This window comes from Cottoperca gobio, chromosome 7, assembly GCF_900634415.1.
Source record: "Cottoperca gobio chromosome 7, fCotGob3.1, whole genome shotgun sequence".
NCBI classification, from domain to species: Eukaryota; Metazoa; Chordata; class Actinopteri; order Perciformes; family Bovichtidae; genus Cottoperca; species Cottoperca gobio.
Genome location: NC_041361.1, coordinates 6156346 through 6183224, shown reverse-complemented (window position 1 = coordinate 6183224; position 26879 = coordinate 6156346). Strand labels below are relative to the sequence as shown.

At 42.2% G+C, this 26879-nt stretch overlaps 1 protein-coding gene across 1 annotated transcript in view; it reads left to right on the top strand.

Annotated features, from left to right (window-relative positions):
- Positions 1 to 26879, top strand: part of plxnd1 (plexin D1) — a 63177-nt gene that overhangs the window by 1889 nt on the left and 34409 nt on the right. Inside the window, 11 exon segments of the mRNA XM_029435775.1 lie at positions 1366 to 1542; positions 4741 to 4872; positions 5327 to 5427; positions 10340 to 10469; positions 14808 to 14985; positions 15253 to 15361; positions 20572 to 20671; positions 22182 to 22280; positions 23894 to 23983; positions 24307 to 24415; positions 25497 to 25654. Of these exon segments, the coding sequence (XP_029291635.1) occupies positions 1366 to 1542; positions 4741 to 4872; positions 5327 to 5427; positions 10340 to 10469; positions 14808 to 14985; positions 15253 to 15361; positions 20572 to 20671; positions 22182 to 22280; positions 23894 to 23983; positions 24307 to 24415; positions 25497 to 25654 (1383 nt within the window).

Here is a 26879-nt window from a genome sequence, read left to right as displayed (position 1 = left end):
GAAACAAGACAAACTCACTCATGACTCCTAAATGTCTGACAGTTTCCATTTCTGGTTACAGTCGTTATCCCCTTTAGCCCCGAAGCTCAGGACTTGGAGAGAGGATCTCCCATGTCACGAGTAGAGGTCATGATAGATACTCCAAGGCCACACTGGGGGTTATGGGAAGGGTGAGACTCTTCTCACATCCAGCAGCTCCCTGTCTTATCAAATATGAAGAGAGGAAGGGGTGAATAGTCTACTTTGTTTTTCAGTTAGACCTCAGACATTTTTTATTTTATTGAGTGTGTGCTGGTAACTTAAACGGAACCACAAATTGAGCACAGTATTGGTGGGTGAACAAATAGCCGCTTTGTAGTAAACACACTGTCCGATGTTTCTTTTTAACTACATGCTTCCCATACCAAACTAAATATTTGCCCTTAAGGAAAATTAAGCATTGCACGCTATAGTTGCCCTTTTTTTGCGTTCCCTCTATATTGATTGTGTCTGATAATAAGGGCAGAGAAAGCTTTGCACAGTCTCATAGGAATGCAGTGAAATTCCAGCTTTTCATTGTGATTGTTTTGACTGACAGAGCTGAGGTCAAAGGAGGCTGTCCCGCGACCACTGTGCTGTCAGGTCAGAAAGTTGCCCTCCTCGCTGGCACTGTCTTGTTGGCTGTGGCCCCTGGGGCCACTCCTCCCGTGACCAGTTTTCTGAATACTATCTATCTCAATTGGCCCACAGGCCTTCCTTAGACAGACGACTGCTCAGTTGAAAGTGGTTTGAAGTGGATTTTTCTCTTGCTAACCTACTTACCACTCCGAATAAAGCGAGTCTTTCTTAAGTTTGACTTCTGTGTTGCCATGGCCGTTGAAATGTGATCTTTTTTGTAGTCGACAGTCTGAAGGCCATCACTGAGGGAAAGCCAGACACAATTTATGATAAGAGAGACAAGGCCGTGAGCAGAAGGGCCTGTGGGAAACGACTCTACAAATATCCACTGTGCTTAATTCTTCTTCTTTCTTTTTTTTTTGCGTACTCTGAAATATTCAGAGAATTCCCAATGGATCCTGGTGCTCATCCAAGCATGGCACTAATGTTTTATCATTGCCTGCTGAGGATTTGACAAAAGCAGAGCCTTATGAGTGTTGAAGACCCTTGTAAGCCCCTTTCAAGTATTCACTGAGATGTCTAAAAAATGATTTATAAGAATGAACGGCACCATTGTGATAGCCACTATCAGCTCTTGTTTTTCACTCCGCTTTCATCATGCGGCCCTCTTTTGGTGCTCTCTTCTCTCCTGCTTTCTAATCTGTTTGGTGTGCTTCCATATGAGAGCTAATGAGCATTGATCTCACTCTCATTTTGTCTGTGTTGCAGTTGCAGCCCGAGCAGCTGGACTGCGGTGCGGCCCACCTACAACACCCTCTGGCCCTGCGGAGGTCCCTGAGGGCCCTTCCTCTGGTTGAATACACAGGTCTAACTTCAGTCTCTGTGGATAATGTACACAACCACACTGTGGTTTTTATGGGAACCAGTAATGGACGACTTCGTAAGGTGAGACACATAAGAAGGTCTGCACACACACACACACACACACACACACACACACACACACACACACACACACACACACACACACACACACACACACACACACACACACACACACACACACTCACAATCAGTGCTTATACAATGGTTGAGCAAAGAATGAAACTTTTCCAAACTAACCCCAGGTGAAGGCACAGTTGCAGCAGATGGTCACCGCTAAATGGAGTCTATATTTTTAATGTGCTCAAGCCCTTAAGCTTGGAAAAACCATAACAGTTACAGTTACGTAGTGCTGCTCTGATGTGGCGACTGAGTCCTTCAATAAACCAAACTTCAGGTGTGTGATGAAACACTCAGAGGAATGTCTGCTTTCATCTCGTAGGTTTTCTCAGCACTGTCACCACCCAACCCCCCCTCTCTCTATTTATCCATGACCCGTGACGGCCCATTAACTAGTCTTAATCATGTGCTCTAATGTTCCTCAGACCTGGCTATTGTCTGAGAGATCACCAACCAGAAAGCCGTTTAACGAGAGCGGTTGACGAAGTATGACTCAGCCCTGCCGTGTGTTGGTCTGCGACCTCAACATCTGCAGAGGGTCCGGCTTGTGAAAAAACTTCTCCCGTCCAATTAACAGCATTCCTTAATTCTGTCTCAAGCACATTCCTAGTCACCCCTGACTGAGCTGAGCTGAGAAGCAGCCTGCCTGCAAGCGCCACAAGCTGCTCCTCAGCTGTCTGCAGGAAACACAATAAAGTGACTCTGAAAGCTTTCCGGCCCTATTGTTTTGCATTAGGCTGGTACCTTTTACAACATTAAAACCATTCTGCTGCAGGGTAGATTCATGTTAGGACTCCTGGAAAAGTTTCTTGTTTCCTCTCCAGATGAAGGCACTGATTTGGCCCCAGCAGTAGTTCGTTTTTTGGATAGTTTAAACCAGATGCACGACTGTGTTCGGGATGTTGTGCGCAACTGTGTACATGAGCGTGTTTGTGTATGTCTGTTGGCTTGATTGCAGGTTTGACTGTGTTTTTTAGGTGTTTGACTTTGTCTGTAGGCCAGTGTGAGTGGTTTAGTGATTTCATGTGTTTACTCAGATGAACGCAAAGCCTGTGATTATATGCTATATGTGTGTTCTCTCAGAGTGTGCGTTGTACAGGGAGCGTAGTATTTCTGTGACCTTGGGCAACAACACACTCTGTGCTTTATGGCTTTATGTGTCTTTTATTGTTTGTGTGTGTGTCTGTGTGTGTGGCAGCGTCTGTCTTTGCCTCTGTGTGTGTGTGTGTGCCCTGAGGATAGAGCTGTTACAGAGGTTAATGGTGCTGTTAGTGTGTGTAATGTGATTCTGACTGTGAGTTGGGCTCAGACTAAACACAGGGGAACAGTGGTTGAGATTAAGTTAGGCCTCTTTTACTGTCTTTGAGAGGGCCCCTTAGTGAAGTAATTTGTAATTACATGCATTTTTTAATGAAGTCTCTCCCTACCCATTACAGCTGACTTCCATTTTCTGCCTCTCGCAGTGACCGCCTTTATTTCACTCACTCTCCTCCAATTTTACTCTCTCAGTCAGACCACTCCTCCACTTCTCAGTCCATCGCTTCATTGTCTCCTCTCGCACTCCATCTCAAATATAAAAGTCCCTTTGATTCATTTTGCAAACAAACAGACGTTATCTCTCTCTCTCTCTTCTCCTCTCTCTCGTGCCCTGCCTTGATCTCTTTATTCTCTCTTCTGTACACTCAGGTACGCGACCACAAAAGCGCACACACACAGACACACACACACACACACACACACACACACACACTGAGAATGAGCACACAGCAGCTGAGCACTTCTTGGTTAAAAAAGGGTCTTTCATCTGCAGGCAGATAGACAAAGAATAAAGTCAGAGCAAGCTGCTAATACAGCCGGTGTTTTGTTGGTTTACCTGGTGGTGCACTGTGCCACAGCTCTCCCCGCTCCTCCTCCTCTGCTCCTATTCTGCTCCCTGTCCAGGTGTGTGGGCTGCTGTTTACTCGCTCTTCACTGTGTCACTCAGCGCGTGTGTTTGTAGTCGTTGGGGTGTGGGGTAAAGACATAGCACAGCTGCTTACTATCTCCAAGACTGTGTGTGTGTGTGTAGATGGGAGGGTTGTGCTATAAAAAACAACAGTGATATTTGAAGGTTGAGATAAGACCTCTCATCACAGGTTAAGCCAATGATTTACTAAGCTTCTGTCTGTTCTTGTTTAACATTGACCAGCACAGTCTCAGTGAGTGGGGATGGTTTTGTGTGTGTGTGTGTGTGTGCGTGTGTGTGTGTGTGTGTGTGTGTGTGTGTGTGTGTGTGTGTGTGTGTGTGTGTGTGTGTGTTCATGTGTGTGAGGGAGGGTGTTTGTGTGTTCAACAGATGGAGAAGTGACACAGCCCATGCTTGTCACAAGATGCAGGATGTCTCCATTGAAGAGAAAATTGTAGAAATAAGAGCTTTCACTGTCTGCGTTACAGGAAGTCTCACTCAGCACAGTTTGTTTTTGTGCACAGCTATGTGTGTGTGTGTGTGTGTGTGTGTGTGTGTGTGTGTGTGTGTGTGTGTGTGTGTGTGTGTGTGTGTGCGTGCGCATGTGTTTGTGCGTACGTGAGAACATGTCACCCGCTTTATTATCTAGAGCTGCAGGAAGGCCAGCGTGTAGATAAATCACTGCTCGGCAAATCGAGATTAGCTACACAGCTTGAACAAAGGCCCTCTTAAAATCTATTTGAGGGTTGAACAATATTTTGAAATAAAAGATAGAAACATTTGTGATTAAGAAAATACAATTAACAAAATCTAGCAGCTATTGTACATACATGCATACATTCATTTCAGTTTGTAGTGCTGTATCTCAGTGAGGTTCAGAGGTGTTTCCATTTAAAAGAACGTGTTTATTTTCCTAAAACACCTTAGTGTTAGGTACAAATTGCCTCAGAGTTTGAGGAGTGATCATGAAGTGAATAAAAAAGCCACTGAGGAAAACACCTGGCCCTGTATTTGAACTGAGCTGCTTTCATCAACAGAACAGGAATGTGCTTATATTGAGCAATTCTCAAACATTTTATTTTGTATGAATGTGAAGCAACATGTTGTTCAGCTGTCTTTTCCCGGTCGAATTAACCTTGAGAAAATAGTTATTTCAACATTTCTGCACCTGTTCCAACCTCTGCTCCTTTTCACAGCTGACCCTCTTGGCTAACATGACCTTGGCCAATCAGTGGACGCTGAAGCTGCCAGCCAGTGAAGCAGTCCACCACATCATGACCTTCGACCCCAACGACAGCAACTTCCTTTATCTCATGACCTCTCACCATGTAAGAATGTGGATTCTCTCCACCTATGTCACTGATGTATTGATGTCGGCATGAAGAAGAATCATAATGACAACAATCAGATCGCATTTCGCATCCAGTCAATCCTCCTCACCTCATTTTAGATGAACACTCATATCTTTGTGGCTAGACCTTCAATAAGTTTCAGTGCTGGGTAACTATAACAGCCGCACTTATGACAGGATGTGGCTGCTTCCTCAGCAGATCTGTACTCATGCACCTTGTTGTTAGTTTAACCAGTTTTCCCCACAGCCCAAGATGACCTCTTTAAATTGCTTGTTCTCACATTTAAGACGCAAAGAATGTTTCTTGATAAATGATGAGTTGTTTTTGAGCAATTGTATGTCAATTGTTTCAACACTAGTTGTCTGTCAAAGGCCTGCATGAATCTTGAAAAATCCGTTGTTTAAAATGTGTGTGTGTTTGTGCTGTGCAGATGCTCAGGGTGAAAGTGGCGGACTGTGACCAGTGGAGGAGCTGCGGTGACTGTTTGGGAGCAGGCGACGCCCACTGTGGCTGGTGTACTCTGGAGAATCGGTGAGAAACACACACAGTTTGTTTTTCTTTCTCTCTCTGTTTGTTCTCCATCTATACAGTTAAATGTCCCCATACTACTCTCAGTTTCTCTTCTGCTGCCAGTAAAACATATAATTCAATCAAATTATCATATGCTTTGGTGTCACGCACATGCCACATCCTTTTTTAAAGTCATCTGTTTAGAAATTGTGGAAATGTCTATTCTCTTTATTGTCAGTATGTAAGCAGTGATCCAGCTGCAGCTGTTTATATGAGCGGTTGACTTAATGCCCATTTTGAAGCAATTACAAACCAGATTGATGACATAATAGAATGATTTGAGCTTGTCGTTTTCATACTTTTAGTGTTTGAATCGATAAAACCACTGAGGCTCGTTTGCTGGTTTTCATCATCCTCATTCTCAATTTCAAAATGTCACTCGGCTGAATGAGTCTTGGCAGTAAGGGAGTGTGTTTTGGGGTTTGAAGGCTTTTGTTGGATCGAGCAAAATTGATTGGCTTTATATTAGGCCTCAAACTGGGGAGTAACATCATTGTTCAAAGGGGTCCCCTGGCTCTGTGGTAATTTGGGGATGGACTGACAGGCTGGGAGCGCCCGACGAGGAGTGACTTGGCTGAAATGTTACTGTGAGAGAGCGAGAGTTCACTGTGATTAATGTCGCTCTGTCAGGACCGGCTCTCTGGCTCTGTGTTCACGCGCTGTCATGGAGAAGAATATGGGTGGCGTCGAGCTGTGTTTGTTTTTGTGTGTTGTTGTCTGCATATGTGTGAGTGTGTGTGTGTGTGTACGTTGGTTGCTTGGTGATTAAAGCAGATCAGACGAGATAGTGAATTTTGTGATGCTGCTCTGGGGGCTCTGGCATTGCCAAGGGCCATTCAGAGCTGGAAGAGTGGAACTGATGAGGCCCTGTGTGTGTGTGTGTGTGTGTGTGTGTGTGTGTGTGTGTGTGTGTGTGTGTGTGTGTGTGTGTGTGTGTGTGTGTGTGTGGTCAAACTGTCTTGCTGTCATCTCCCTGTCTCCTTTTCTTATTTATCTATCTGTCGTCTCTTTATCCCAGTCCCTTTCCCGCTTCACTGCATTTTTACCCTTGTGATTCTCTCTCTGTCTTCGGCTTCTTCTTTTCCCCCCATTTCTTGCCCCCGTATTTTCCAGTAGCTTTGAGAATATAGTTATCCCTCTCTCAGCCTCCCTCTCTGTCTCCCTAGTCCTCATCTCCTCCTCCCCCAGTGCCCTTGTCCTCCTCTCTATCCCTCTACAAAGGAGCGTTGATTGTGATGATGGTGGTGGGAGGGAGAGTGCACACTGGTTCTTTTGACAAGGAAATGTCAAAGTGTGTCAGCCTGTGTGTAAGTGTCAGCATGAGTGTGTGTGTCCCTGTCTGGCTCTCAGAGGCCAGGGAGTTGATGTCATGAGTTTATGTGTGTGTGTGTGTGTTTGATGCACTGTTTGGTCAGTCATGCCAGCCGCTGGGCTGGCGCTGTGGCCTCAGAGCCCGGGGGATCAGGGGGTTGATGTGTGGGGGTGGATGGTCTCCTCTATCACCTCGCTGTCTGATACTACTGCACACACTAGTAGTGGGAAGAAAAATGAACGTAAAGAGAACTATCTCACAATCTGTGAAACCACATCCGTCTCCACGGGTGCCTGTTTGATTTTCTGCATGGCATCTGACATCTCTCTGTACGTCTGCATGTAGAGCGAGCCTAAAAAACATGTCTGTTCGCTTCTTGGAGTCGGCATTGTTGTCTGAAAGAGAGGGAAATAGTTTCTGCACCAGAGATAAAGCTTTGATCACTTTTTCATGCTGCAGCTGGTTTAATCTGCCACATGTCACAAGAAAGCACTTACATATCTTATTTGAATTAAATGATGTGTCATGTGCAGTCTTGGCTATTCACAAGTTATCATTCTTATCTCACAGGGACTTTGTGTGAGTCTGTGTGTGTTGCTCTGTCTGCAGCTCGTATGTTTTCCGGCTGTTTAACAGTCTCACTGGTTTCCCACCTAATCTGACGTACTGGCACTTGATGAGGTGATGAGTTTTCTCGGGTCATATTTTAGCTGCGTATGTTCACTCTGTTTATTTTAAGTAGCTGTTTGAAAAGTCAGCATGCTGTTGTTAGGCAGCTGAGGAGTGTGTGTGTGTGTGTGTGTGTGTGTGTGTGTGTGTGTGTGTGTGTGTGTGTGTGTGTGTGTGTATGTGTGTGTATAGCCTAAGTCTATTGTATGTCTCTTACTTGTTCCAGCCTTTTAGGGAAGAGAGAAGTGCTTTGAATGTATTTCTCCTCACTGCTGCACTTGATCAAAGTGTTGTGTGAATTAGCCGGCAAGTCAAGAATGCATTTCAAGAAAAAATAGAAACAATAGAGACAGGAAAAGATATCATGATGTGAGTTTACCAGCCTGTCATTACCAATCACACAGCGTTTGTTGATGTTGATCTGAGACTGCATGTCTTTTTCTTTTGAAATCATAAGATGACGTTTTCCGGAAGCCTGCTTCCATTTATACCAAGTGGCATCTATGATGTATTCAGTACTTAAAGATACAATCTGGAGTTTACTTGATAATCTAAATATATTCTTCTATAAGGAAAACAAGAAGAGCACTTTTGACCCACTGAAACCCAAGAGGAAGTTGTGTTTTACTTCATGATTTCCCAATGAAATGTAAATAAATCTCCAAACACATGACATGATTCATGCTTAGATGTCACAAATGTTTGTAATTTTCTATCTCAACGATATAGGCCTGGGACATCTTACCTAAATAGCTTTTTGCTGTTCTGACTGAAGTGTGTCAATTTTATTTTGGCTAAGCTCTTAGTTTAAGAAGTTTGCCATGCTTTGTTAAAAGAATATAATTGGTTTAGGAAAGAACAAGACTTCTCTCAGTGCCAGTGCTTGCATGCTAATGTTTGGCAAGTAATATCTGAGGCTGGTGGGTCTTTGGTCATAAAACATTTAACATGTACCTGATGGTGGCGCTTGATGAAACATCAGGAGACTACAGACCATGAATGTTTGTACAAAATGCAGTAAGGAATTTAAATGAGGTTATTCCATCTTGTGAATGGCTCATTGCATGGATGGAATATGGTTTCAAAACAAACTCAAGCATGCATGTGTCCTTCGAACAGAATCCAAGGCACACTGTAGGGTGTGTGCAAAAAGTAATGCTTTTATTTTACTTGGCAATATATACTTACAATTACCAACGAGGGATTTTGTAGTTAATGTGTGTGTCTAGTCATGACCAGAAAAATGTGGACCAGGTTATAGATTGAGGAATTCATCATGTAAAGATAGGATTAGGTTTACTAGTAACATTATCTTTATCTCCTTTTTAATCATTAAGGTTTAGCTCCGCCCTCATCTCTTCTCTTTGTCCTCTCTATTGATGATGGATCACTTCCTTTTTTTTTTGACCAACCAGGTTTGCATTTTGGCAGAGATCACCTTCCCACTCCACTCATCAGTGGAGCACAATAAAGGTGTGCAAGCTACCGCTGACAATGACCCTGTCATTTTAAATATATATTGCCATGTAAAATAAAGGCATTTGGTTTTTGCACAAATCCTAAAGAGTGCCTTGGATTATTTTTTGTATGGAGACTTGCATTTATATGTTTGTGAGCCCTTCACAACCTGGAATAAGCACAGTACATCTGAAGGATTCAAACAGCACCTGTATGTGATCCCCTCAAAGACCCAGCAGCGCTTCTACGCTATACAGGAAACTCAGGTATCACACTGACAGCAGCAATACCTAGTCGTTCTCAAAGAACAACTTTCAAAATGACAATAAGATCAATAGCTAAACACGTTTCCAGTGTATTAGACTACTAAGAGTGTGTTCTGTGTGAGTTGTTTTTAGTGTGTTTGTGTCTAGGGGATTTATGTGTGGCTCGCAGAGGCACTCAGTTCTATTTTTAGTTCAGCAGCCGACCTCATGGCCCCTCTCAGTCCCTCAGTGCCAATGGGACTGAAAATCTGGACATTCGCGCTTTCCGGACACAAAAACTCACACTTAGAGGCATGTGGGCACACAGACACGCTTTATTTTATAACAACTATAGAAGTGTGAGAGGGAAGTAAGCTGTGCCAAACTCATTATGTGGCATGTAAGGACGTTGCTAAAAGGGGCCTGTTTGGTTTCTCTTTACTCTGAGGTCACTTTGTCCTTCCAGTCTGCACTGCAGATGAACTGAGCTCTGTGCCAACGGCCAGTGAAGTTCATTAGTGAAGCAAAGAGTACGAGGCCACCTTGCTTGTTGAATGCCCTCTTACAATTCTTCTGTCCTAGACATTCATTATACTCACAAATAGGCGCAGACACACTGTATTCTTTATTTATGCACGTCCACACAGACACACACATTCATGGCTGCTCTCTCGGTCCACACAGATAAAGTATCAGCAGTATTTTTTATTCAACCCATCTGTAACTGGCCCCTGATCTTAGTGCCTGCAGAATGGGTTGCCATAGTGATGTTTGTGACCTAGAGTCAAGTAGTCGCTTGTGTTGAGCCAGACAAACTGACAGCCGAGGTGTGAATGTGACTTTAGGAGACCAGAGCACCTCATGAATCTTTGGGAAGCAGACCATGAAACCCAATGGTGACAATTTGTCAAGTCCTGGGATGAAATGAAAACACAAAAGTTTGTCCTCTGAAAGCTCAGTCTGGTAGTTCAATGACTGGTTGGGTCTTGATTTCCAGCTGTGGCATTGACAAGCAATGACTATATGATCACATTCTTATATAGGACACCCTGATGGTAAATCTAACCCAAAAATGTCATGCCGACTTTTCAGTGCAGGAAATGTGTATGCACCTGATCTAATCTGCACCTAAATATGATATGATAAATATGACTACCTTACCAACATTTCTATCTGTCACTTTGTCCAGATGTACCATCCAGAAGGAGTGTTCTCAAGAGCTTTTAGCACGCACCTGGATCAGCATGGGTGAAGGCCCGCAGCAGTGTCCGTCCATGACCCTGACACCCCCAGAGATCAGCATCGCTGCAGACATCAAGGTAAAACTAACGTCAATATTATTGATGTCTATCACGCCCATTTAATAAGTCAAAGATGAGATACTGTTCCTCTTCAAGTTATGTTTGCAATGGGGGCAGTGTATTTAAAGCTGATGAAATACGATGTCTCATGACCACCTTTGTAACCTGACACCGCTCACTATTATTATACACACTGTTATTATTACTCAGCTGATAAATTCATGCCAACGCCGCTCTCTCCACCAGCCCCACCCCCTTCTTACAGTATGTGCTAAGTTAAGGTTGACTTTACTAAGAATGTTACAGTGGCTATAATCGATTCTTTGTGACGACAGCGTTTACTGCTTCACTCTTGCGTCGGTTTCAGTGAAGTTAAATGTGGCGTACAAAGTAGCATTATAATGTGATCCAAGTTAACGTCACACACTGCCAATGAAATATGCAACTGTGGCTGTTTACAGTTTACAGTGTTACAAATACGATCAGCTCTGCACGCGCATCTACTTCAGTCCACAACTGATTTGAACACACACTTTATCATTTGTTTTGTTCCCAGTTAGTTGAACTGTAATTTACATGTTTCATTTGGGTCTTCAAACAGCATACCAGGTGCGTGTGTAAAACCAGAGTTTACCGGTGACACAGCATGAGACAGCATGCCATACACAGCTGTTTCCCTCTGTCCTGCGTGTGTGTGTGTGAACAGTGACTGTTAACCATTTACTGACAGTGATTAACTTGTGTTTTGATATTTGCTGATGCTGTTTGCCTCTGAGTCTCAATCTGATGCTCCAAAACAGACGGTTAACATTTTGTAATCTCAGATTGCCCAGATTACCCAGATTTTTCAAAACAATATTTACATTTATTAAATGTATTTGTGCAAGTTGAAATGTCACGTATCTGAGGACACTATGTGGGGAATAGCCTCAGTAGGGCTGCCACTAACGATTCTTTTCCTTATAGATTAATTTGCCGATTAGTTTCTCGATTTAATTGTTTGGTGTAAAAGAAAATATCCATCCCAGTTTCTCAAAGTCCAAGGTTAAATCCCTTGTTCTTTCAGTCCCAAACCTAAAAGTGTTCAGTTAAATATGATATAAATCTCCATGTTTGAGAAGCTGAAAACAGCCATGTTTGCATTAAAAATGAACGGTGATCAAAATAGCTGCCGATTATATTTCTGTTGATCGACTAATCGATTGGTTAAGTAAAAGTAGCAGCTGTAGGTCAGGACTGCCTCAGTCAGGACTGCAACACGAATACATTGGGAACAAAATCTGCAGCCAAGAAATAATGCCTGCGCTATCAAACATCTTCTCCATCAAAATCAGCAGTCCCAGGGAGCAGACTGGACTATGTCTTAAAGAAAACAAACTATTCCATCGTTTCTAACGCACAATAACATTTAAATAAAACATTCATTAATATTTCCTCATTAGATCACTGCGCCCTTTTTCTCCAGCACACCTGGTTATGGAATTCAGCCATCATGTAATTGGTTTAGGACATTTGGAAATCTGATCTCATACAGGCAACAATATAATCTGATCTAATTATTTTCATTATGTTGAATCCGGAGTAGGGCAACCAGAATCGCGAGGTGCCTGTCCCTATTTTACTCATTCTGCTACCGTGCCAGTTGTAACCACTGTGAATGTCATCACCTCGGCTGTACACAACAGAGTTTACCGATCAATAGAGTGAGAGCGTATGCTGCAGGTGGAAAAGTCAGCATGCCTGGACATGCGACCTGGCATCCTGTTATTATTTTATTATTACTTTATTAGAATAGTTACTATAGCGGACAGTCAGACCTCATACACATCAGGGTACAGCATCATCTGATCTTTAATTGTATGTGTTATAAATCAGGGTGGGGTGTAAATATTGCCGACAAAGTTAATTTAGCAGCTTTTTATTTAAAATTAGACACTGGGTGTATTTTCACCTCTTCGTTATGTTTGGTCTTGAGATCTTGGGGGGAGGATTTTCTATTTCAAACGGATAATTAGAAACAAGCCAGTTTTTCATAAAATGAAATATAAGAGTCAGTTCCCCTCCCCTGCCAATCATTGTCAGATGGTCCCTAAATCAATGGCATCACGACCATAAATCACTTACTAAACCGTCACCTTAGTTTAGCATTAGCATTCCAGATTAAGGTGTAGACTTTAGCACAATTAGCATCTTAGCATTACCACGTGCACTAACGTTACTTTGTGTGTTTACTAAGAATTTAAAACCTATGGAATTTAAATGTAACTTTAAACTGTCTAAAACATCTGTTGATGTGCAGTTGTGTCTCTGACTTAAATACATTAGTTTGCCTAATAGCTGCGGTATTGACATCGGCTGCTGTATCTCAAATCAATTGTTCACTAACTGGAGTTTTAAACAAGTCTGAGAAAGTGACAAATGTATGTGTAAAATGTCACTATGCTTACAAATTAGCTTGTTTTTTGAGGGTACTGTTGATAGAGCTTCTCAAGCCTGGAAAATGACAGCACATTTTTCACTGTGGCAAGACCTGTGAAAAAAAAAAGGAATCTTAGGATTTTGTCTTTTGATTGAATTTGTAGAAGCTTTCCAAAGCGACAGTTTGATTGCTGTCCATCGGTGTTATTTCCTGTTAAAAGTGTATACAGTACATACTGTATTGTTGCCCCTATTTCCAGATTTGTATCCCTCGAGTAATATCGAGTAATATTATCAAGAACATAAACTGCATGATTCCACTCCTTTAAGACCCTGTCACACAGCTCAGTATGACGAATACATAACTAATTATTATACGTATGTGAAACATTGATAGCGTATCACTTACTTGTTTAAAACGTATCAGAGCGTCTGGACAACGGAGCTGTAAAAGTGCCATCTGGTTCACGTCATGCTGGAGAACGGCTAACATGCTGAACGCTAGCTGTACTGTAGAAACACGTTTAATAAGTTACTCCGTCGTCAGGGATAATCTTAACATAGGGTAGGAATAGGTTATCCACTCGTTATCAATACATTGGCTGTAGGGTTCACCGTCAGCTGACGTAGCCTATATCTAACGTACCTCTAACGTAGTCACGTAGGTATTCACGTACTATATTTACGTAGGTAAATATTCACGTACATATTCTGTATTCACGTATGTCTAACGTAAAGTTGGACGTATTTGGACTCTGACAAATTTTCATACGTTTCTGTCGTACGGATACGTGTGACAGGGCCTTTACATAAGTTTCTGTTGTGCAAATGAGGAAATGCAAATTAAACTTTCAGAAAACCAGACACAATAGATATCCTGCCACGCTGAAAATAAACCTAAGAGTAGGATGAGCTATATCACCACTTCTTGACTTCAATGATGAGCATCCACAAAATCTGTCAGCTTAAACCCTTCATCTTTACCATGAATCGAACGGATTTGGGACACAGAAACTTTCGAATATCCAGTGGTACATAACAGGGCCAGTCTGATGTTAATCAAACCTGGCGGGATAATATATTCCGGCAATAAGAGTGCCTACATCATACTTTCCTGATATGTAAACTGTTGTTTTCAATCGTTTCTTCCAGTCAGTATATCATGTAGCAGAATCCTAATAACAATATGATAATTAGCTCACTGGATTTTGACACTTGGAATGTATTTGACCTTTAATTACAGCTCATAATTAGACGAGACTGAGAGACGACAGGTCATTAATTGGTTCATTAATTGTGGATATTTGCTTGTTACGTAGGTCAGTTCGGCTTTGGGCTGTAATAGATCTACCAGCTGCCTGATCCACAGGCATCCTTCAGAGCCACAGGAAGCTCGGCTCAAGGTTGTCTCCCCAAACAGGAAGCAGCAGGCAGGAAGTCAGGGCCTTAGGCAGGAAATGAACAATTCAATCGAACAATAGAACGGATTTTTAAGACATGTTAGCACGTGTTGCCAGCCACTTCAGCTCATATCTGCTGAGCCACTGAATATGTCATCTTGCTCTTCCTCTCTGCTCAACAACCCCCCCCCCCCCCCTTTTTTTTTTTCTCACATTGAAATGATTTAGTTGATATTCAGTCATTTCAGTGAGGTGTTATTTTCTTATTATACATCTGTCATACTTCAGCACATAGCTACATTTAGATTTGAATGTCACACTGTACCATCTGTTTCTTCATTGCACTTTAGTTTCTCCATCTCTCTGCCTAAACTCCTGAAGAAACTTGAAGTAATGCAACGCCATTTGCCCTCTAACTGTACATAAACTGGATTTGAATACATGCGCGTGGGGATGTGGGATTCAATTAGTAATACATCTCTATTAAGATAAGCTATTATTATTTATATTTATGCTCCTATATGTGTTTCTGTGGTAGGATGTTGGCATTCTAATAAATGGCAGTGTTCCTGATCTGGTCGGCTCCCTGGTGGAGTGTGAATATGGGCCGGGTGTTTCTACAGCTGCCACAGTTCACCTGGATTACGGTCCCGCTCAGATCCAGACCTGTCCCCTGCTGCCTCGAGAAAACTACCAACCAATCCCCCCCGACACAGGTGAGGCTGAGAACATCCTTTTGGCTGTGTGCCAGCGCTGCCAGCCAAATCTTTTCACATAACACAAGTACAGTCACTGTATATGATTCATTTCTTTATTTATGTTGAGATGTACTTGAACAAATGTAATTTCCCCTTTCGTCTTTCAAAATGCAGCAAAGTCAGTGTCGCGGGAGGATGCCTCGCTGTCTAGTTGATATTATGACAGCGATACCATCTTGAATGCTCGACACATGCTGCATTGTTTACATGTTTTTGTTTCTGCAGATCATCTGACTGTTTCTGTGGCGATAAAAGTGAATGGCACATCTGTGGTATCTGGGAGCTTCATCATCTACGACTGCGAGAGGACCGGAGCAATACACCCCAATAAGTCGTGAGTCGCACATTCATTGTCACAACTGTTTATCTCAAATTCTTGATTTATTCGGGGTCGGTGATGCTTGTTACAACTTATCGTTTTGATGCCATAGGTCCAAATGTTTTCACTTAGACACAATGAAGGAAAGTCACTGAGTTCATTTAATCAGGTACTTTTACTTACTGTTTATATATTTAATCTCCACTTAATTCCAGAGGGAAATTTGGTATTTGTTCCACCACTACGTTTATCTGATTTACTAGTTATTAAGATTTAGATTTCATATACAAACAACATATGATAGAGTACACTGCATACAAGTTTAAACCAGTGACTTCCAACTTTTTGGCTTGTGACCCCTAACAAAAAGAATCAGCGTCTAGTTGGGCCTCATGTCATGTTTCAGATGTCTATAAGCTGTTACCACTTCCAAATATGTAAGTTTGCAGGTGGTTTCATTTAAAAACAGCTGTCTGAAATAAAAAGTTCAAATTGTCTAATATTTCACAAATAAAGCAAAGATCTGGGAAAAAGAATGCAGGGCTTGAATTTATAATGGAGTATTTGTACATTGTTTTATTGGTTCTTTGACTTAAGTACAGGCTGTGGGTACTATTTCCACCACTGCTTAGACCACAGCCTACTTGATTCTCAGGCGATCCCTCAAAACAAACCTTGCTAAATGAAACCTAAATACCAATAAACTACGATTATAGCCAAGCCATAGCATCCCTCAGATGTCATCTTGAGTCTCCATGGCATTGCAGATGTGCACAGCCACAGCGAAGGCTTGTCCCTAACATCTTCTTCCTCTCCTGTTTATTCCTCTGCTTTCTATTTAGCCTCTGTGGGTAAATATTGCCGACACGTCCTCTTGGAGGGCTTATTGTGTATTTAGCTTACTCAAGGTTTCTCAGTGCAGGATCAACTGCGGGATTAATATGCTGTAAACGTTAAGCCAAAGGAAATTGGATATGTATGTCTGGCTGACCATACTGATGTTTGTTTTTGTGAAGGACTGCGACTTGTATTGCCTGGTCACAAAGAGGATTTTCTCATATCTTGAGGCAATCCAGCTGGCTTCCTCTTGCATGTTGGACCATGTCAGATGATCCACTTTATCTGATGGGCAGATCTTAAGTTTAGAGGAGCATGTGTGTGTGTGTGTGTTTGTGTGTGTGTTGTGTTTGACTGATTCCCTGAGATTGAAATCGTTTGGGTGTTTCCCTTTTGTTCCCTTTTTGAAAACAGTCTGGAGGTGTGATCACAGCAGTTGCAGGTACATGTGCGCAAGACTGCACCCAATATGTGCACATGGCCTCGGTGCTCTGTGAGATTCAGGAGTGTGAAATTAGACGGTGGTTTGTTGAAGGTGATAATGAGCAAAGTGCCATTCTCACAGGATGAGCATTGGGCTGCAAACTGCGGAGCTGCTATACTCTGTCTGATTTTAATCACTTCAAGCTGGTTTTTTTTAATAATCCCTAAAGAGAGTCTTATGAGCCATTTCTCCGCATTGAAACTAGATAGTGGAGTCTCTTTGTGTTGTGCCATCGCTTAGGTTTTTTTCATATGTTAAAGATGTAATCTTACACGTTTTTGGTTCAACATTTTTATTTCACCTGCATGGGTGATCCCATCCCATGCTGCTTTAGTGAGTGAGTTAATTACTTGACCAAAAACTAATTTTCAGTTCCCACAAGAGGTAATATGATGTTAGCATTGTGCCTCTGGATGCTCTGCTGAAGGGCTGGCCAATAAACCAAATGTTAGAGCTGCAGCTAATGTTTGTTATTCATTAAGCTACCAGTTATTTTCTCCAATGATCAGTGAATCATTTGGTTTATAAAACGTCTGTCACAACGTCCAAGGTGACGTTTCCCAAAGCTCGTTTTGTCTGACCATTGTTCGCCATCGCCTTAGACAAAGAAAATTTGTTGGTTAATTTTCAGGGGCAGTCGATTAATTGACTTTTCAGGTCTACAGAGTTTAATGAATTATTGACGATATAAATCTATTTTTCAAGCTAGATTTACTCATTTTGCAACTAATAAATAAATCGTCTGAGACCCGTCTAATTAATTGATGAATAGCTACAACAATAGCAATTTTTTAAAGGGACACTTGCCAATTTTACACATAAAGATCAGTTTACTTCTCAGGCTGTGAAAACAGTTGTATATGTCCTGATCTTTTTAAATTGATACCATCAGGTTTATCTCAAATGAAACTTGAGAACTTCAAAATGTTAACAATTTCTGTGTTGAAAGATGTGAGGCTTTACCAGTCATTGTGTCTAAAGATTAGGTTTCATTATGGGAAATGTTGGATCCAGCATTTTTGGAGCTTGGCCCATACTCAAACAAAAAATTTGGAATATAAATCCTGTTCAATGTTGACCATTATTTGTATTACCTCTACTAAGGAGGTTGTGTTTTTGGTTCAGTCTGTTTGTTTTGTCTGTCTGTCAGCAGGATGACGAAAAAACTACTGGCCTGATTTGCATAAGAATTGGGGGAAGGGTGTAGCATGGGCCAAGGTAGAACCCATTGCATTTTAGATTTGAAACACGGGGCGGATACACAAATTATTTTTCACTTTTGAAACATTGCGAAATAGGGCATGGCCTTGGCGGAGCTCTGTGCTCTCCGGTTGCCCTTCTAATTTCAAATCACTGGAATACCCTTTTAACTTGTACTACTGTAATAAAGCAATATTAAAATAATAGCAATTAGGAAATATCATCCACTGATGTAGAAGAGTCTACATGTATCATTATCAAGGTTAACATGGCCAAATATCACAATGATTTTGGCGTTTGAACAAAACCAAACAGACGCAGAGGAAAGTTGCAAATTCATGATGCGTGATTCGTGTGTTGAATCATTTTATATGCTTTTCTGTGTGTGTGTGTGTGTGTGTGTGTGTGTGTGTGTGTGTGTGTGTGTGTGTGTGTGTGTGTGTGTGTGTGTGTGTGTGAGTGTGACAGTTCTCCCATGACCCATTCAAAGTGGTCACTAGGCAGAGTGATAATGACAACCAGATGATAGCATTCCAGTCTCACCAAACAGCCCAGTAGGACAACCTAGCATGCCCTCTCACACTGCTTCTCTCTCACACACAGACACACAGACACACACATACACCGTGTGTGTTTGTGTGTCCGTGTGCTGCCCTGTCTCCAGTCTCTCGCTGTCCTTTTCTTCTGGACGTATTCCTCTTTGACAGAGACGTGATTGAGGATGTGTGTTTAACCGCTGCGTCCACTGAGAGGCCCTGTGTGTGTGTGTGTGTGTGTGTGTGTGTGTGTGTGTGCATGGTCATTATGACTCAGGGTGGGCAGTGTCACAGGGTATTTACTGTCAGTGTTAGGTCAAGCAGAGAGAGCGAGTGTGCGAACAATGTGTGTGTGTGTGTGTGTGTGTGTGTGTGTGTGTGTGTGTGTGTGTGTGTGTGTGTGTGTGTGCGTGTGTGTGTGTGATATGTGAAGATGTGTGTACGGTAGTGTATAGGTGTTTTAGTAGGACAGAAAGGGAGTCAGGGAAAACGGAAAAGCTGCAGCTGATAAGAGCCTTGAGGGGGCTGTCTGCTTCTAATCAGAACCAACTCACATACACACACATGCACATGACAGGCATGCGCACACACACACATGCATTTCAATTAAGTTTTTGCATCCCCTTACGCCCATCCTACAGGATTCCCCCCAGTCTATAGACCCCCTCAGAGTGCTGCTATCACTGGAGGCGATATCATTCCTAGTGTGGGACATCTGTCTCCTCCCGGAGGCAATACAGTGACACACACTCGTCTCACACACAATCTGTACAGTGGAGCTGTTCCAGTTAAGATAGTTTATTTGGAAGACACACACACACATTTGTACTCCACGTACGAATACAGCACAATGTATATCCCTGAACACTCCCTTAGATCTTCTAAATTGCACGTCTAACCTTAAAGGCACAGTTCACTCCAAGATACATAATTTCCTCTTACCTGCAGTGCTATTTATCAATCTGGGTTGTGTTGGCGTGTGTTGGCGTGTGTTGGAGATATCAGCCATATAAATGTCTGTCTTTTTTCGAATATAATGAAACTAGATGGCTCCCGGCTTGTGGTGGTCAAAGAGCCAAAAAAATACTCAACAGCAATGTTTCTTTCCGGAAATCATGACCGAATCGTATCATGGACGAGACGCTCGTGCTCGTTGAAAGATGTAGTTCGGTAGAAAGAAATTGTTTCTACACAAAACTTCTCACAACAAGGTCTGTGGATAATATTGAGTGTTGGTGTCATGATTTCTGGAGAGAAATATTGCTGTTGAGTTTTTAAAATATATATTTTTTGGCACTTTGAGTACCTCAAGCAAAGTGCCATCTGGTTCCATTATATTTGAGATCCCTATGGCGGATATCTCCAACACTGGACAACTCACTCCAAACCAATCTAGAGTGATAATTAGCAGAACAGGTAATGGGGAAAATATGTATTCTTGATTTTGGGGTGAACTGTCCCTTTAACTCATAGGCTATCTTACAGGGTTGATCACCCAAATCATAACAAAGATCCTTTTCATATTTATATTATATTGTGGTGGTGGCAGAAATCTCAGAGATTAATATCTCAAAAGCTCAGGAAACACCAGGCTGTTGCAGCAAAACTCCCTAATGCTCTTGTATTCAGCAAGAGTGTGTATTAATTAAGACTAAGTGATGTGTTATTTCTTATTTCAAAAGTTATGTTTGTCTTTTCATGATTTATTTACAATTAATGCATTCATTGTATGGAGTCTACAAGCTGCCGACGGACATACTCGCCGAAATGTCCGTGTCTAGGGGGTTGTAAAACTCAAAATGGGTCTCACAATGATAGAATTACAGGAGGCAACACACACACACACACACACATACACACTGAGTGTTTATAGAAAAGTGCTTTGTTTCATCTCAGCAGTTTTGGCCTAGTTTGACCTCCTAGGTCTGGCTGTGTACATGAATGTGTCTGCTGCTGTGACTAATCATTTCTCCCTTTTATTAAATCTAAACTTTGATGCCTAATCGGTTCGGCCTTTCAGCCTATGTTCCACTGAAAATGGGCCACATATTTTGCTTTTGAAAAGGCTGTATTTACTGCATCAACAGATCAAGTGGGGGAAAAAAAAAAGCCAGATTTGGCTCGGTGTGTCTCAACTCTTTCCATGTATGTGTGTCCATCTATGTCAGATGTGTGAGCTGCTTGAGCACCAGGTGGAAGTGCTACTGGGACCCTGAGAACCACCTATGTGTCTCCAATAAAGATGAGCCAAAGCTCAACCTGCTGGAGGTAAGTAACTCTCCTTTTACTTTAATCCATCAAGCAAACAGAGCCCTGGAGGATCTCATAATATTCAGATCCTCCTAGTCAGAGCCTCAGATATATTCCAGAGTCTGCTGTCCAACAACTCCAAGTGTGCTGTAATGATGTGAGTTCAGACGAGTTAGGCAAGAGCAATCGTGTGGTAATTCAGTATGAGGTTACAAGTCTCAACCACAATATGTAGAAATGTTGAAAACCACCATAAATTCTCAGGAGGTTCAGGTTCAACAGACTCCTTACAGGGTAATGTATCATTTTAAAGCCTCTGCTAAGTTTCTCTTTCTGGCAGTTTATTGTGACATCCCAGCATGTGGAAGAGTAGATTCCCCATGTCCATTTCTATAGGGAATTATTACTGAACGTCAAGACTGTGTGTTGACAGCACAGAGATATCTACAGCCACATTTTCAACTATGGTTTTATATATGCTTTCATTGTAAGTAGGTGACTGGACAAATGCATTATTTAGATGCATATTTGGCAGTGTAAAGCCCCATGAGGGTGTAAACTACTCTGAAAAGCAAATAAATCAAATAGTATCCCCAGATAAATGATTTCCCTTAGTGCATGTTCATCAAGACTTTCTTCTTTAAATACATATTGCCATGTTAAAAAAAGGCTTTTTAATTCGTTTAACAAACCCTATAGTGTGCCTTGGATCTTGTATTTTTTATTTTGTTGTGAGACCATATTCCTTCCACTCAATGCACCTTTCACAAGATGAAATTCACATCAAGATCAAGTCAGCCATCATATTATTCCTGTCCCCTCTGGCGTTTTATTGCCCAGCCATGGCTCGTGTGAGGAGGCATCCTCCCAGCAGACTTTGGCCCTGAGGGCGCAGGCAGGGTCTGACTGAGTCCTCTCGCAGCACTGGTCCCAGTTAGAGGGGAGAGGATGTGACTCACAGTCCTCTGGTCAGCTGCTGGTCAAGTGGTCTTGTTCCAGTGTTTTATTGCTGTGAATGTTTAATTTTTGGTTCTATATCACAAGACCCCCCTGAAAAGGGAAAGAGCTCCTTTTGTTAAAAAAGTGAAGTAATAAAGACATCATTGCATTTTTCTAGGCAAACATAATAAATCCTAGTCAGGCGTGCAGTTTTAGATCCCAAGATACACAAAAACAAACATATTAAGACACAAGAGGCCCGTGCTTTTTAAGTCAGTCTCAGTTATTTAAATGTTAGGTTCTTTTTAAACATGATTTATTGGTATTTTTAATGTAGGTCATAAGGAGATGGGGAGGTGGTTTTTGCTGTTCTGCTGAGCCCATCATAGTGGCCGGTGGGTCTGTTTTTCTAATCCCTCATCGTCTTTCTATTTGAAGCTATTGTTGTTTCCCTCAGAGCGAGACTTTACCCTCTCATTTCCTCCTCCTCCAGATAAACAGGACAGGTATTTTTAGGCTGCGGATGTGTGCATTGTTTTCCTTAACCCCTATATGTCACTTCCTGCCCCTACACCCTACCTCTCCACAGAATGCAGCTTCCTGTCCCAGTCTGGTGGCCTCAGAGGTTCCTCCATCACCATCCGAAATGGCCCAGGACATCACCTTATCCCTCAGCAACATCCAGGAGGTACGCTAGACAAACCCCCAGCTATGGAGCTGGATTTGGACTTTGTCCAATTTGCATGTTGTGAAAATGATTGGAATAAAACAGAAGCATATGGTGCTTTTGCTTCAAGCTGAGTTGAACACAGATGGATATGTGTGTGCTGCGATTTGGGTCATTGAAAACCTGAGTTTGGGTGATCTCCATGTTGTGAGACAGAGATGAAAATGAAGAATGAGCGAGTATCTTTATGCTTATGCTGCTCACGGCTCAGCTGTCTCGGCCCACCATGCCTCTGGTATCTAACTGTGACTAGCTGAGTTGTGTCTTCGTCAGCACTCGTGTACAATATGCAGTCTGAGGCAGCACACGCGGCAGGAGCTTTATTTCACTTGTGTTCATTTTAAACTCGGCAAGTCCTTCCAGATCCATTAAAAAAAATCTATTCTCATCCTTAATCCACACTGAGCGAGTCACACGCTGATCCTGCATCACTGATAAGGACAGAGCTGGGATCTTCTAAAAATTCCAGTGCTGACTAGTTGCCAGGTGTGGTCAGTCTCACGCCTAACCCTGGCTGGCCGTTTTAGCCGTCTCCTGGTGTGTTGCTATGGTGACAGACACATTGAGTCACATACAAATACACACACACACATACACACACACACACACACACACACACACACACACACACGCACACACACACACACAAAGCTCCTCAGGGCAGCCTGGCTGTGACTGGCTATTCATACTACTCCTTATTATGGTAGTTTATACACATTGTTTGAATAATGTCTTTGTCTTTTCGGTGAATAAACACAGCAGGAAATGTGGTGTCAATCTCTAAAAAAGCATCTCCAGATCTTTGTGAAATTCGTGGTGAATTTTGGTTTGGTTCCCACACTTTCTTTGGACAAACCTAAAAATACATTTTTTATACTTAACTGTCATAAACAGTCTTACAAAAACATGTAGCAGCAAGCAAGTGCTTGCAAGTGTGTTGTCCAGTATCTATTAGTTCACAGACTGAACTAAAGTCCAGGGAACATTTTAATGTGTGGTATGTTGGGAGTTTTCCTGGCAAAAAAGAAACCTTCAAGGAGTCAAAGAAATCAAGCTTCTCTGGTGTCAAAAAGCACACAGAAATAGCAAAGTCCTGGAGAGGGCGATAAAAGTAGACTTAAGCTGGCTGGATCCACAGACAAAGGTTTTCTTACTCTTTAAGTAATTACCTTTTACTGCTCTTACCTATCTTAGCTTTTTTTATGGTCTTACCTTCACATATCTTGGCTCAGTTAAACTGAGTTAAACTCAGGGCTCTGATTTTATAAAGAATACATTCATATGCATTACTCTGGCTCCCAGATGACTTGCAGAGGTGTGGGAGTCCAGATGTTTATGAATATTGAATGAATTGCATCTTTTCCTGGCAGGGACATTTATTGCGGGTTATTTGAGTTTCCCAGTGCTCTCGGAGTGTTCAATTGTTACCAGACATGCATTTGTTTACAGAAGCTCGTTTTTGGTTACTAAATCAATGTTAATCTCATTCTGAAAACAGCAGGATATCACTGTTTGCTAACTAGTTATTATTGAAATACTACTTTTTTTTTTTATATATGTGTTTTGTGTAACAGGGCGAGGACTTGGAGTGTGTCTTTGGGGCAGAGCAGCGATATGAGGCCACATGGTTGAACAGCTCGACTGTCAAGTGCAGTGGAGTAACAGTAAGTATACACAATGACAAACCAGAAATAACTGCCAGGTCCATTTCTCCAAGTCTGAATAAAGATCAGTTAAGCTAAAGTTCAGCTACTGTGCATTTACTGGTCCAGTGTGTTCATTATTGTTAGAGTTAAGCCCGGTTTGTAACTTGTTTTTATTGCAATTATTTTAAACCCTTGTTTATAAATTCACTAAGAACCCATTATTATCTAGAGCAACAGCAAGATGGCAAAATTACTAACTTTCACACTGATGCCCAGCACAATCAGTTTTATTGTTTTATCTATTTATTTAGATTTATTTATCTACTTTTCTGTCTATGTAGCTGTCCACAAATCAGATGAGCCAGGTGTACTACCTCAACCTGAGGAAGAAAGGATTATACAGTAGAAATGGGGAGGATGTCTTTGTCGACAACCCTCAGCCCATGAGAGGTAAGACATTGTTATGTAGACGTGTAAAAAAAAAGAAAGCTGATGGAAAATACAGTTTCCATTTGTTACGCTTGAGCTGTTTGCTCTGCTTTCCTGTTTTGCGGCGTAATTAGAAACCCGCACAAACAAGAACAAATCTGACATAGCTGCCACCATTACTCCCAGAATGCATTTCACCTGTGTACAAATGTTTATTTCTGATGAGATTGTTGGATTTGATTAAACCTGTAGGAAAATGGAAAATCACTTACGGGAACAAAACAGTGTTAGACTGCCTTTCACTTATAATAATAGTACTTTGTGTTTTACAACACATAATTTGCCAACTAGTAATTTACCATAATATCATATTCTGCTACCGCCTAATTACATATAATGATTATAGAACATGGAGCAGCAATTTAAGGTGCTATCCTATCCTAATGCCTCTTACAAGCCATGTCCTTATGTATTGTTGCAAATATAATTTGAGCTCCATGACAACAGATGATGAAATGTGTCCTGGATGTTGAACTTGGCATGTTGTCTATAGAGCAGCTACAAGCCAATCCTTGCCTATCCCAGTCCCAGATGTGCTGCTCGCTGTCCATATGTCTAGCATATGAACAACAGCACTGGGCCTCTGCCAGACTCTCTGCACTGTTAAGGACATGACGGTGGCTTTGTAACATGCAGGGTCATCACATTTTTTAAAAGACACACAACACTTTATCAAACACATGCAGGCACACACACACTGCAATACGCACACACATTCATGCACAGATGCACATGCAGTGGTACAACTGGGATTCCTCTCTGGGAGGCACATTGGAACATGAACAATCATCTGTTTCTCGCTGGCTTTGTTCTCCTCCACTCCTCTAGCTTTCATTTTTTCATGGTTTATTTTTATAGCCATGAATATATCATCCTGCAAATGCTTATGCTGTTTATTCAGAACATGCAGCCCATATGGTTCATATAAGCTAGAAAAGAATTGTAGAAGTCTATAGTACCTAATGTTAACCAGACAAGGCAAACACAGTTCAGTAATGCTGTATTATAATAATAATAATTGCCTCTCTGTCTCTCCCCCTAGTGGAGGTGTACAACTGTGGAGTGGGGAGTTCAGACTGCTCACAGTGCTGGGGCCGGGAGGATCAGGGCCAGCTCTGTGGCTGGTGTGAAAACAGCTGCAGGCCGAGGGATGACTGTCAGTCAGTCAAGGATCAATGTCCGGTTCCTGAGATCCACAAGGTAAGATCACAAGTTAAACATGATTACAGGCTACAAATGCGTGCATTCATCCTGCCACAGCGGCCACCTCCTTTCTGTAGGCTCTAGTTCCAAGCCATGAAATAGTGAATCATGGGGTCACTCACATGGTACGGTTCCCCCATGCCCTGTCTGTCCATCAGCTGCTGAGGGACTGTTTGAATAGAGTCTCATTAAAGCAGTTCACACAAACACTTACTTAACCACAGTCCTCGGGGGACACAATGAATCAATCTGCAATCACTCAGAAGGGCATGGGAACACCTTTTGCACTGTGTAACTACAGTACGAGTGTAAACTGTTTGAATGGCTTATGGGAGTTACATAAGTAAAGCTCTTTGTGTAGAAAACCACAGAAACTAAAAGAAAACAAATAATAACCAGGAAGGGTTTGGGATTTATCACCACAATAAGAGCAAAACCACACTGACCATGAGGAGTGTTTATCCTGCAAAGGATCTGACTGCGGTCACGTCCAAATGGTCATCACGATTACCGGCAGGGCCTTTCTTTAAACTGTTCATGGAGCTCATTTGCATGATCATATTCATTTGTTTGTCCAGCTGTAATGGGAGTTTGTTTAGAGCCATCCTCCAAGCCTTTTCTTCCACTACCGAATTATATCAGCACAGTAACCGTAGGCGGTCATGGGAAGCACGGCTCACATGATACCCAGCCGGCTTGAACTTCCTGCTGATAAAACCTGGTCGGCCAAGAGGAGAATAATCAAGCAAAACAAAGCAGACGGACACACACACACACACACACACACACACACACGCGCACGCGCGTACAAAATATTTCACACAAATAGGCCATATTGAAGCATTCACGATTATCCCTCATTCCTTGTAGCTGTCAGCACACTGTGACTAACAGGATGCTGTGTGAGAGTCTAACTTATGTGGACTTCTTACAGGACTGAAGTTAGCCGGGCTGAGACTCCGTATGCGGGGGTAGACCATTGTTGCAATCTCTCTCTCTCTCTCTCTCTCTCTCTCTCTCTCTCTCTCCTCTCTCTCGTCTCTCTCTCCCTCCCCCCCTCTCTCTCTCTCTCTTTCTTCTGTCTGTCTGTCTGTCTGTATCTCTCTCTCTCTCTCTCCCCCCCTCCCCCCCCCCCCCCCCCCCCCCCCCCCCCCCCCCCCCTATCTCTCTCTCTCTCTCTCTCTCTCTCTCTCTCTCTCTCTTCTGTCTGTCTGTCTGTCTG